Raw genomic sequence first — 12,495 nt, forward strand, 5'->3', positions numbered from 1 at the left:
CTTTCAGTGGGGACGGTGGGTTTTTCTTTAGGAAGGGTAGGTTTTTCTGTGGGGATGGTGGTCTTTTCAGTAGGGGTGGTGGGTTTCTCTGTGGGAAGGGTAGGTTTTTCTGTGGGGATGGTGGGCCTTTCAGTAAGGACGGTGGGTTTTTCTGTGGGAAGGGTAGATTTTTCTGTGGGGATGGTGGGCCTTTCAGTGGGCATAGTGGGTTTTTCTATGGGGACAGTGGACCTTTCAGTGTGGATGGTGGTCCTTTCAGTGTGGACAGTAGGTCTTTCTGTGTGGACAATGGGCTCTTCTGTGGAGATACTGGGCTTTTCAGGGGGTATAGTGGACTTTTTAGTGGGGATGGTAGGCTTTCCAGTGGGGATGGTAGGTTTTCCAGTGGAGATGGTGGGCTCTTTGGGAAGGACAGTGGTCTCTTCAGAGGGCACAATGGTCTCTTCAGAGGGGACAGTGGGTTTTTTAGTGGGAATAGTGGGCTTTTCTGTTGGGACTATGGGCTTTACTGTGGTGATAGTGGGTTTTTCTGTGAGGGCCATAGGTTTTATTTGGGGTGTCATAGGTTTTTCTGTGGGGGTCATGGGTTTTCCTGTGAGGGCCATGGGTTTTTCTGTGAGGACAGTGGATATTTCACTGGGGACAGTGGGTTTTTCTGTGGTGGCCATAGGTTTTTCTTTGGGGACTGTAGGTTTTTCTGTGGGAGTCCTAGGTTTTTCTGTGGAGACAAGGGTTTCAGAAGGGCCAGTGGGGGGAACCGGAGATTTGGAAGGAAGCACTGTTGGCATAGTTCCTGCAAAGAAAAAACAAACAAACAAACAAACAAACAAACAAACCCTGGAGTTTAGTCGAAACCAGACCACCACCCTCTTCACTCACTTCCAATTGGAGTGGGTGGCCTCAAAGGGTAATTTATTCACACCTCTCCTTCTACTCCCAACCCCAACCTTCACTCAACAAACTCTCAACAAGCACTGCTCCTAATAAATATCAGACGTCATGCCAGATACAAACGACACAACATGAATAGGATGTGGGTCCTCCCTTCAGGATCACCATCTACTGGGTAAGGAATTCTGGATCTAGCCACAGAAATTCACTGCATCAAAGTCACATGCGCACACGCAAGCATCCTGATGCCACCGAGAAGGCAGAATGTAGAACACAAAGCAGTGTGAAAATACAAGCACAGGAGAGAACTTGATTTTCAGCCATCTGACAGATGGTCATCCCAGAGCACCGCCCCCTTTCCGGGGCCTTGAGTTTTGTTTTACCTCTACAAGTCCCGTGATTGATCAAGATAAAACCCACAGCGACAACAAAGGCAGTGTTGGTCCCTCTGATGGCCTCCAATATCAGCTGAAGGGAATGAAGGACAGAGAAGAGAGAAGTCCAACTGAATCCATGGCACCTCAAGGATTCTCCCAGACAGCCTGTCCTCTGCCAAAAGGTCACCTTGTTCTAGGCTCAACAGTCCAATTCTGCCCTCACTCCTTTTCAGGATGCAGATATCCCTCTCAGGGACACTGAGTTCACCTCTGCTCTGCCCCCTTTCCAGCGTCCCATCTCCTCAGCCCTGATTGTCCCCGGGTACTATGTCCCCCTCACCGGGCCCCACACAGGGCCCACTCTGTCTCTCACCTGCATGGGCTGTTGATGCCCCGAAGGGATAGTGACGGAGGTGTTCAGCCAGTCGGGGCTCTGAGACCCAATGCGGTGCCAGAGAGAAGTCGGGAAACTGCCTGCGGGACTCTCCAGCAGGAGACTGAGTTTAGCGCCCTCTCCTAGGCCGTACATGTGGTAAGCAAACTCCACACAGATCGCACTCGGGGCACAGAAGGGCCGGCTCACCAGTCTGCAAGACTGGCCTGCCTCAGAGAACTTGTCAGCCTCGAAATAGATATAGCGACCTTCTGGGCAAAAGAAGGGAATCAAAAGAAGGGCAAGATGACAACCCCCACCCCCACCCTGAGGACACTCTCGTGTTGTTTTCCCTAGCAACACCTTGCAAACGAGGGTTTGACGCGAACACCCAAACTCCCCACGCTGTAAGCGGGTTTTTTTTTTTCCTACTTGTTTTGGACTTCTAACTGAAGAAGGTAGGATCAGAAAGAAAGGGAAAACCAAACGAGCAACCCAGATTCCTTTGCTGGCTGCACCAGTAAATGTCTTAACTGAAAATGAGATTGTGGATTTTGAAGGCTCGGGCTCAGTGAAGTGAGTTGCCTGGATTTTCTGGCGGTTTCAGTGACCCCACAGGCAGGAGAATCTTCAACCCGTTCGATTTCTGTCATCTCCCCAGCTCGGACCCATGGTGGCTTCCCAATAAACACCTGCCAGCTGACCGTCGCCACCTACAATATCTTCTCCCAGGAATCATACCAGCCAACTCCCCAGTAATCCGTTGGCTTGGGAGATCCTCAATCTCCTCACCTCCATTAAGGGAACCTCCAAAAGCGCCTGTACCCTGGATGTGCATATTTTTACTTCCCCGGGTCCAGTGTCCACCATCCTCTGATGCCTGGGCCCAGTCACAGAAGGGATGGGCATCATCGTCAAAGTCACACTGAGGAAAGCTCTCTAGGGGATCAAAATGGGAGATGTGAGAAATTTGGGCCATGCCCTCTATTTCTCCCCAATCTTACCCCCCCCCCCCCCCCCCCCCCCCCCCCCCCCGTTTTGATGATCTGGTGGAGGCCCTGCTCCTCCCAGGGCCTTGCTCTCACCCCCACAGGGAGCAATGCTGATCGCATCCACTGCCACAGCAGGCTCTGGGGTCTCTCCAAACACACCCACCACAGTGAACTGAAGACAGAGAGAGAGAGAAAGGGGACTGGGAGTGAAAAAAGAGCCCAAATGCCCAAACCACCCCCCACCATCTAATTTTACTCTATTCAGGAACCCAGACACCCTACTCCCAGCGCCCAGACCCTCACTCCACTTCAATATCAGAAGTGCCTACCCTGTGCAAGGGGTCCTGACCTTTGCTCCTCTGTACCTGAATTTGTCCCTGGGCTGTGTAATTGACAGTAACAGGCTGCCAATTGGGTCCAGGTTGTCCTGAGAAGAGAGTGTGTTTCCTGATGCTGCCTGCAAATGAAAGGAATCAGAGAGAGAATTGACTTATTAAGGGGACTGAAAATGACCTCAAACCTGTACTCAGGGGGCGCCTGGGTAGCTCCGTGGGTTCAGGGTCTGACTTTGGCTCAGGTCATGATCTCACGGTCTGTGAGCTCGAGCCTCACGTCGAGCTCTGTGCCGACAGCTCAGAGCCCGGAGCCTGCTTCACATTCTGTGTCTCCCTCTTTCTCTGTCCCTCCCTTGCTCACGCTCTGTCTCTCTCTCTGTCTCTCAAAAATAAACAATTTTTAAATTAGGAAAAAAAATCCCATACTCAGAAAGAGGAGTAGCTAAGGGAATACTGGGAGGGTATCCCCCTCTCCCAAATGCAAGCACATCCTTCTCTCTCACTCTCCTGGTACTTTTATCTGTTTTTCTAGAAGCCAGCACTCTCCCAGCTCCCCAATTCTACGCCACACAATAATCTCGCATATATCCTAGATTTCCCTAGAAATATGGGACGCCCCATATTTTCCTGTCAACTCAACCCTGGGAGACGAGATAAGCATAAATCCTGCAAATGCCAGTCTCACCCAAGACAGAAGCATAGATGGCGAGGGCTGCACCAGGTGACTGGCCATAGAGGATGTAGTGGAAGGACAGGCTCAAACAGCCAGAGGACTGGCTCAGGGGGCTCAGGAGGACAGATTTCTGCCGCGGTTTTGCATTCTTGGGGTCCAGGAGCATGTAGAAGCCACCTATAAAGTAAAAGGCCAGTTAGGTGGGGCGGCTGAAATTGGGGGATAGGACCCTGTGACCGCAGGGGTCCCGGGCCTGGGAAGCCCCAACAGCTGCCTGGGATCGGCCAGCGATGAGGTGGGCCTCCATCTGTCCGAGGCCTTCGAACTTTCCAGAAATGCTTGGCAAGACTGGGTAAGGGCGCAGGCACCACCATATGAAACGCAGCATCCTCTCAGAAGCAGCAGCCAGAACCTTGTCCTTTGGGTTGTGACGCTTTAGGTCCCCCAGGGTCATATCCTCTTCCTTTTCTGGACCCACGGGACAGAGCTGATTCACACAAACTGGTGAGAGAGGACTGGTCTGACGCCTAGAAGCTGGCATCTTCCCACCCCACCCCCTCCGGCAGTTCAAGCAGCCAATCAACCTGGACCTCGCTCCGTGACGCAACTGGTAGCCGGGGGAAAAAGTTAGGCTGCGCAGGCGCGCTGCGTCTTGACTCCCGAGCGGTCCTGCCTGGTGAGCGCGCACGCACCAGGCCTGGAAAGGCGGCCTCGGGGAGACCGAATAGAGGGCAGAAGGGGAGGGAAGAGAAAAGAGAGGAAACATCAGGGATGGAGGAGGTAAGGGGAAGGAGGGAAGTGGTAAATGGTGAAAGAAAACGCCAGGAGGGCGCTAATGGGATAGCTGGTTGGTGGAAAGGAGAAGTGGGAGTAAAAGAAAAGACGGAAAAATAGAAGGAAGCAAGCTGGAAAAAGGAGGAGAGAGAAAATGGAAACAACAACCAACATTTACTGAAACTACTGAGGCTCGGCTTGGGGGTGCTAATACTGGGAGGCGGGGGTGATGCGGAGATGGGCTGGCCCTGCCCTGATCTCCAGGGCTTCGGAAGGGAAGGGGAGAGGAGGTTCTCAGGGTCTTTCTAGAAGGCGGACCTCGGAGGCAGCAGGAACAGCAAGAAAGCTCAGAGGAAGGAGATCTTGCATTTGGAGTGAGCAGAAAGGGCTTCTGGGCGCTGGGGGCAGACGGAGGGGAAAAGGACAGAAAAATGAAGGGAGAGGATTGAGAATGGAGAAATGCAAGGGGCCAGAGAACAAAGAAGAGAATTTAGAAAAGAAATCAGGGAGCGGGGTTCTCATGTTTGACCTGCACAGCTTGGCGTGCGTGGCGTGTGCTCTGTGAGGACTGGAGAGGCACGTTGTGTGGGGAAGACAGGAAGAGAGGTAGCTGCTGTGGGCGAGAGAAAAGGAGCAGAGAGGCACAGGGAAGGAAGGAAGGAAGGAAGGAAGGAAGGAAGGGAGGGAGGGAGGGAGGGAGGTGGGGGAGAAAGTAGAAAGGGGGAAGGAAGGGAGGGAGGGGTCATCCGTGAAAAGAAAAGCCCAGCCTAGAGCACAGAGAGAGATGGTGGGAAAGAAGCTACGGACAGACATGGATGCAATGGAAGAGGAAACATATTGCCTGGCTTATTACAAAAGCCTTGTAACTATATACATATGTATATGTTTATTTTAGAGAGAGAGCACGCACACGTGCGTGAGTGGGGGAGGGGCAGAGAGAGAGGGAGGCAGAGAATCCAAAGCAGACTCCAGGCTCAGAGCTGTCAGCACAGAGCCCGACATAGGGCTCAAACTCACGAACCATGAGATCACAACCTGAGCCAAAGTCGGACATTTAATCGACTGAGCCACCCAGTTGCCATATTGCAAAAGCTTTCTAAATGGCCTCTCTGCATCTGCCTTTGGCCGTTCCCTTTAGCGTATTCTCAACGCAAAAACAAAAACAAAAAACCCCAGGTGATCCTTTTAAACATAAGGCAGATTTAGTCACTCCTCTGTTCCAAATCCTGCAAAGGCTCCCCATCCACATCCACATAGAATCAAAGCCACAGTCCCGACCGTGGCCTTCAAGGCTCCAAGTCATCAGCCCTGCCTAGGACTGCTCTAAGCTCCTCTTCTCTATCCTTGCTAGGTGGCCTCTTGTATCTCAGCACCTCCCCTACCTCCTAGCTCACTGCTACCTCAGGACCTTTGCATGGCTGGCCCCTCGGCTTAGAATGTTCTTCCCCTCTATATGCTCACTCCGTCACTCCTTCACTTGCTTCAAGTTTATGCTCAAATATGACCTGAATGAGACCTACCCTGACACCTTGTTTAAAACTCACAGTCCCCCCCCGCCTTAACTCCTGCACTCCCAATCCCCTCATTTTGTTTGACTTTCATTTTTCAATAGTCCTGCTGTAACTATATAATTTATTTCTTGTTTTAGGAACCATCTTCCTCTCACCCCCTGCCACTCCTAGTCTGTTTTGTAAGCTGGTGTATCTCAAGGGCCTGGAACAGCACCTGGCACATCATAGGCGCTCAGTAGGTACTTGTTGAATGAATGGATGAATGAATGAATGAAGAATGCATGAATGAATGGTGCCAGGGAAGGGAGGTGAGGAGTAGGCTGTGTTGGGTCTGCCCGGTGGGGTTTGTGGGATGGCAGTGGGGGAAGCTGGGGTGTGGAGTTTGCTTTCTGCTGAGTAACTTGCGCTCAGCGAGGTTTGAGGTTGCTGGGGCTTACATCCCATGGCAGTTACTGTGCGGTAGTCAGGCAAACATTGTAAACTCCTGCAGAGGTCACTAGAAGCCCACAAAGTCAAAGGACGGAAGTGTGCTCATTACTCACCACCAGGGCTAGAGAAATCGTCCTCAGGCCCCACTTTCAGCACCCCGGACGACCCCTTCTTCTGGACCCACTTGGCCCCAGAGGCTGTCGGGATCCAGCTCCAGCCACAGAGATCATTTGGAATGTCAAAGCTGCACATTTGCATCATGCAGACTGAGGGGAGAAAGAGCGGGGTGGGGAGGGAGGGAGGATTTAGCTTGTTCTAGAAGGATGCAGCTCTCAAAAGTATGCCCCAGTGTGGGCATACTCAGAATTCTGAGTCCCAATACTGTGGGACCCAATTCTGAGTCAGAATACTGTGAGCCACGGTGGGCTTTGGAGCCAGATACAATTCCACTCCTCAACGGCTTATTCCTGGGACATGTTACAGAACCTGCCCAAGCCTCAGTTTCCTCATCTATAACTGGGAACGACAGCACCCGCCTGTCTCACTTTAGATCATTTGTGGAGAGCCGCTAGTACAATCCTGTGCCCAGTAAGTGTTAATTACTTGGACTCAGCTTCTGGAATTTTCCTTCACTTGAGTTTGCTCCCCTTGAATCTCTATATGTCAGCTTAGAGGGCTGATTCGGGATGGATCTGGGGGAACAGCTGGAGTGACCAGACATCCAGTTTTGCGCAGGGACTGAGGCATTCCTGAGATGCAGGACTTTCTGTGCAAAAATGGGGACAGGTTAGGGCAACCCGGACTTGGTTGGTCACTCTCGGAAAGTCGTTACCACAACTGTGTTCAAAGGGAACCTCTCCTTAGGTGTAGGTGCTTCAGGATTCAAAGGTGTGAGGTGTGGAAGTAGAGGGAAGCCAGAGCTGGGCGGATGGTGGAGGCAGAGAGAGAAGGAGGGACAGGGGCTCACTCCGATTGCAGGAGCCCCTGTGGATGGAGATGGCATCCAGAGCGATGTCCAGGTAAGCCGTGCTGCCCCTCACTCCTTCAAACATCACCTGTGGGAGAAAGGAGGGGACCACGCAGCCTGTAAGCTCCTTTGCCTCAGGCCCCCACTTTTCCTGTCTGAATTCGGGTGGCCCGGCCCCGGCGCCCCCTCCTTGGCCCGGCCCCTCCTGCCCCCACCCACCCAGATTCGCCCCAGGGCCCAAGACTCTGCCCTCTGCCGCACCCTCACCCGACTGGGCAGGGCAAGCCCCATAGGCACGGTGACAGCGGTGGGAATCCAGGAGGGGTTCTGGGTGTTAGTATGTTTCCAGAGCAGGCTGGGACGCTTCTTCTTGGTGCCTCTGAGCAGCAGCAGTTTGAGCTGGGCGCCCCACGAGAGCCCAAACAGGTGGTAGGCGAAGCGCACGCAGAGGGGGCCTTGCTCCCATACGGGGGGGGGGCTGCGTAGGCGGGCCACCCCGCCCCGGTGGAAGGTGCTTGATGCCATGTGCAGGTAGTAGCCCTCTGCGGGAGGCAGAGCCCAGGATGATGAGGAGGCCCTCCCAGCCTTGAGGGCTGCCCTCCCACCCCCTTCCCAGAGCCCAGGCGTCCACTTCCAGCTGCCTCCCTTCTCCCTGCACCTGCGTCTGCCCATGCCTACCTCCTAGCTGTCTCCTTAAACCTTAGGCTTCCTTACCTCCGTTGGGGTAGCCCCCGGGGGGACCCGTACTGCCGATGGGGGAGGGTCCACTGGCTCGAGTCCAGTCCCCGTCATCTGTGGACACTTGGGTCCAATCACAGAGGGGGTTGGAGTTATCCTCAAAGTCACACTGAGTGAGAACAGCTGGGAAGAAAGGGCCGCTCTGAGGCCAGGAGAGGGGAGAGGGCCAGCCCCAGAGCCAAAATGAGGGTCGGGGGTTAGCAGGATTGCTTAGCTTAGAGAAGGCAGCCACTATGTGGGTCCAGAGCACAGATTTGGAAAAGAGAATCTGAGAAATAAGAATCTCGTAGGAGAAATTCAGGGTGGGGTGGGGCAGGGCAGAATGACTTCTAGGACAGGGGTCGCACACTGAGGTCCCGGGGGGGCTGGGTTCATCTGGGCAGACAGGCTTTGTCTGGATGCATACATTTTGTTGTTGTTAATCTGAACACAAATCTTCTAGGTAGGGCTTAGACTCCACTCTTCCATGGTCCCTCCACCCTCTATTCATCCAAGGACTGCCCTCCACACATCATTATGTGTTTATGCCATCGCCCAGCCCAGAGGGCCCTTGAGGTGGCCACCCTGCCCTGGGGAAGGAGAAAGGTCTGAGTGGTGCTGGTTTCCAACTCACAGTTATCCCTAGAGTTGCGGGCAACTGGCTTCCATTCTGAAGGCTTCCCCTTCCTTGGGGTTGGAGAAGGAAAAAGAAAAGTAATACTTGTCATCATCAAGAATCATAAGCCTCATTGATCGTGAGCTTTCTGAGTGGTTCTTCTTGAAGGATTTCTTGGTATTCATACTGCACCAAAGTGTAGGCAGCGAACATATATTTGTCTTCTTTAAGGTTTTCGAAAGGCCGGGTGCTTGGGTGGCTCAGTCGGTTGAGCGACTGACTTCGGCTCAAGTCATGATCTCACTGCTTGTGGGTTCGAGCTGCACGTCAGGCTCTGTGCTGACAGCTCAGAGCCTGGAGCCTGCTTCAGATTCTGTGTCTCCTTCTCTCTCTATGGCCCTCCCCAACTTGTGCTCTCTCTCTCAAAAAATAAACATTAAAAAAAAAAAAAAGAAGGCCCCCAACCTCCTCACGTTAAATTCTCATCTGTCTCCTAAAAATAAAATAAAATAATGAGTGTCTCTCCTCGGAGCGCCTCACTGGTTCCCTCCGTGCCTCTGTGACGTGTGTTGGAGCCTCCCTGGAGGAGGAACCCGATCGTGTGTCTGGCAGTTCTCAAGCAGTGCCTCGGCGTTTACACCTGGGGACACCCCTTCCTTCGAGCTGAGGTCCTCTTGTGCTGAAGCCTAAGTTCTCCCCTTAGAGTGGGGACCCTGGGTCCCACGCTGCCCTAGCTACGTGCCACTGAACATACAGATGAATAACACAGGGATGGCACCTCCTCGCCCTAGGAATAACGCACAGACGCTCACTGCGCCTCCCCAGATGGTGTAGGCCAAACAGAATAGCCCTTTGCCATCCATGCACAAGTTCGGCTTGCTCAAATCCCACAAAACAAGCTCCAGGACACCAAGCCATCTATCATTTCTTGCTGCCTCTACCGGAAGTCTCCTGTCTGCTGGGTTTGCCCTGGGTTTGGTCCATTTCCCGAAGGCCCAGCCTCTCCTCTCGTCTCTCCTTGTTCTTTCTAACATCTGGGCTCTGTCCTCTGAGCTTCTCACACTCCTCAGTTCTAGGCGCTTGGGTCGTGGGGTTCTCCCCACTGTTCTTGTTCATCATCCCCTTCCTCCCCACGGCTGTGCCCTTCATCGTTACCCTTTTGCCCCCTCCAGCTTTGCCCCCTCACTCTCCCCCAGAGTCACCCCAGATCACCCCCTGAGGCCCGCTTACCGGACAGGGGCAGGCATGTGGCCCTGGCCCCAGGCGGCCCCCACCAGCAGCACCAGAGTCCAGACTGGAGGAGCCATATGGGACCTCAGAGGCGGCTCTAAGGGAAGAGGGGAAGGCACAGTGAGCCCAGGCTACTTTATCTATCCCTGACCCTCCTCTCTTGACATCCTTCCAGGGATGCCATGAAAACCAGACAGAGAACACCGGAACGCTCTGGGAAATGAAAACTACAAGGGTGGAAATTTAAAATCCAGTGAGAGGAAATAAGATGAGAGCAGGAGAGAAGGACCAAGAGAAAGACTTAGAGAAGCAGTCCAGAACGTCTAGCATCCAACCAAAGAGTTCAAATCAGAAAGACCAAAGGAAAAGAAAGGACTTCGGAAAAAACCACACGAGAAGATTTCATAGGACTGAGCTACAAGTCTCTTGATGAAAAGGGGTCTCTTATGATGGGTGCAAAGACACCCATGGAAGGTCTGACATGAGATTTCAGAGTATTGGGGGAGGAGGGGAGAGAAGACCCTAACCACTTTCAGATAGAAAGAAGCAGGTCACATACTAAGGATCAGGAGTCACCATGGCATCGGGCTTTTCAATAGCAACCAGGGGTTCTAAGAGGCCGTGGAACATTGTCTGCAGAATTCCAACAGAAAATCATTTCAAATCTAAAATTCTATAGCTGGCAAAAATGGCAAAAACGACTGGCAGGTCATTACTGGCAAAGAATCGAAAAAGACAAGTCCCAGAGGAAGACGTACCACCAGCCAGTAAACATCGGAGATGTCCTGCTTCACTAGCGATAAGGAAAATGCTAATCAAAACTACAACTGTCACATTGACAACCATTTAAGAGATTGAAGGCATTGGGCATTGGCCAGGATGTGGGTAGACACACTCAAATACACTGATGCTAAGACTCTGTGTTGGTGAAAACTTCTTCAAAGGTAATCTGAAACTCTCAAACTTCCTGACATGCACGTCTTTGACCCCGCCTTACTTTTCCAAGCATCTTCCCACAGAAATACCTATTTGCACAAAATAGTAATAGAAATGCCTTTTTGCACAAAGCTGGGCACATCTTAAAGTTGGTAATTGTGGCACTGATTAGAGTAGGAAAAAAAAAATCGAGATTACCCAAACGTTTGCCAGCAGAGATGTGGTTGGATCATAGTCAAGGACTATTTTTCACATGGAGGAATATTATGTACATATTAAAAAGAATGGCACTCCTCCAAAAGTTAAAAATAGAATTACCATAGGGCCCAGCAATTCCACTTTTGGCTGTATACCCAAAAGAATTGAAAGCAAAGATGAAGAGATAGATAACCTGGTCACCCATGTTTATGGTGGCATTATTCACCATAGCCAAAAGGTGAAGGCGACCCAAAGTCCACAAAGCCAAAAACTATGGCACATACATACGATACCATTCAGCCTTTTTTTTTAATGTTGATTTTTAATTTTTTTATTTTTTGAGAGAGACAGTGTGAACAAGGGAGGGGCAGAGAGAGGGAGACACAGAATCTGAAGCAGGCTCTAGGCTCCCAACTGTCAGCATAGAGCCAAACGCGGGGCTCGAACTCGCAAACTGCGAGATCATGACCTGAGCCGGAGTCGGATGTTTAACCGGCTGAGCCACCCAAGCGCCCCTCGTTCAGCCTTTAAAATGAAGGATGTTCTGACACATGCTGCAACACTGAGGACATTATGCTAAGTGAAATAAGCCTGACACAGAAAGACAAATAGCATATGATTCCGCTCATAGGAGATGCCTACTGTAGTCAAACTCATAGAGACAGAAAATAGAATGGTGGTTGACAGGAATAAGGAGTTTTTGTTTCATGGGGACAGAATTTCAGCTAGGGAAGATGTGAAGGTTGTGTGGATGGCCAGTGGTGATGATGTCACAACGCGAATGTACTTAATGCCACTGAACTGCACACTTAAAAATGGTTAAGAAGAGGTTTGCCTGGCTGACTCGGTTGGAAAAGTGTGAGACTCTTGATCTTGGGGTCGTGAGTTCAAGCCCTATGTGGGGTACAGAGATAAATAAATTTTATTATTTTTTTTTTTTTAAATTTTTTTTTTTCAACGTTTTTTATTTTTGGGACAGAGAGAGACAGAGCATGAACGGGGGAGGGGTAGAGAGAGAGGGAGACACAGAATCGGAAACAGGCTCCAGGCTCCGAGCCATCAGCCCAGAGCCCGACGCGGGGCTCGAACTCACGGACCGCGAGATCGTGACCTGGCTGAAGTCGGACGCTTAACCGACTGCGCCACCCAGGCGCCCCGAGATAAATAAATTTTAAAAAAACAAAAAAAAAATTTTTAAGAATTTTAATGGTTAAGATAACAAATTTTTTGTTGAGTATGTTACCACAATTAAAAAATAGTTTAAAAATATTAATTGATGTTATTACACTTTGTTAAAGTTTATTCCTGGCTTAAGGAAAAACGTAAAGAATGGTGGTAGAGCTGTATGCTGTGATAGTGGAAAGGGATCCTGCGTATGTTATTAAATGAAAGAGGCCGGAAGAGTCCAGAATGCAGGCAACAGGAGGGACGAGCCACCTCTGGGAAGGGACGGAGGAGACCTTGCCGACACAGGTT

The 12,495-nt window shown here is 51.3% G+C and overlaps 1 protein-coding gene and 1 long non-coding RNA gene across 2 annotated transcripts in view; one reads left to right on the plus strand and one right to left on the minus strand.

Annotated features, from left to right (window-relative positions):
- ZAN (zonadhesin) overlaps nucleotides 1-10,067 on the minus strand; it is a 37,478-nt gene extending 27,411 nt beyond the window's left edge. The window contains 13 exon segments of the mRNA XM_049638833.1: nucleotides 15-793; nucleotides 1,275-1,359; nucleotides 1,642-1,913; nucleotides 2,434-2,580; nucleotides 2,727-2,805; nucleotides 2,999-3,090; nucleotides 3,654-3,818; nucleotides 6,469-6,621; nucleotides 7,323-7,410; nucleotides 7,590-7,864; nucleotides 8,037-8,183; nucleotides 8,674-8,726; nucleotides 9,886-10,067. Coding sequence (XP_049494790.1) covers nucleotides 15-793; nucleotides 1,275-1,359; nucleotides 1,642-1,913; nucleotides 2,434-2,580; nucleotides 2,727-2,805; nucleotides 2,999-3,090; nucleotides 3,654-3,818; nucleotides 6,469-6,621; nucleotides 7,323-7,410; nucleotides 7,590-7,864; nucleotides 8,037-8,183; nucleotides 8,674-8,726; nucleotides 9,886-9,962 — 2,412 coding nt within the window. The 5' untranslated portion in view covers nucleotides 9,963-10,067.
- On the plus strand, nucleotides 4,341-11,944 carry LOC125928225 (uncharacterized). Its single transcript, XR_007459599.1, has 3 exons — nucleotides 4,341-4,421; nucleotides 6,064-6,165; nucleotides 10,061-11,944. It is a non-coding gene; the product is annotated as an uncharacterized LOC125928225 (long non-coding RNA).
- Nucleotides 11,945-12,495: the final 551 nt, after the last annotated feature.

Source organism: Panthera uncia, chromosome E3 (assembly GCF_023721935.1).
Source record: "Panthera uncia isolate 11264 chromosome E3, Puncia_PCG_1.0, whole genome shotgun sequence".
In the NCBI taxonomy this organism is placed as follows: domain Eukaryota; kingdom Metazoa; phylum Chordata; class Mammalia; order Carnivora; family Felidae; genus Panthera; species Panthera uncia.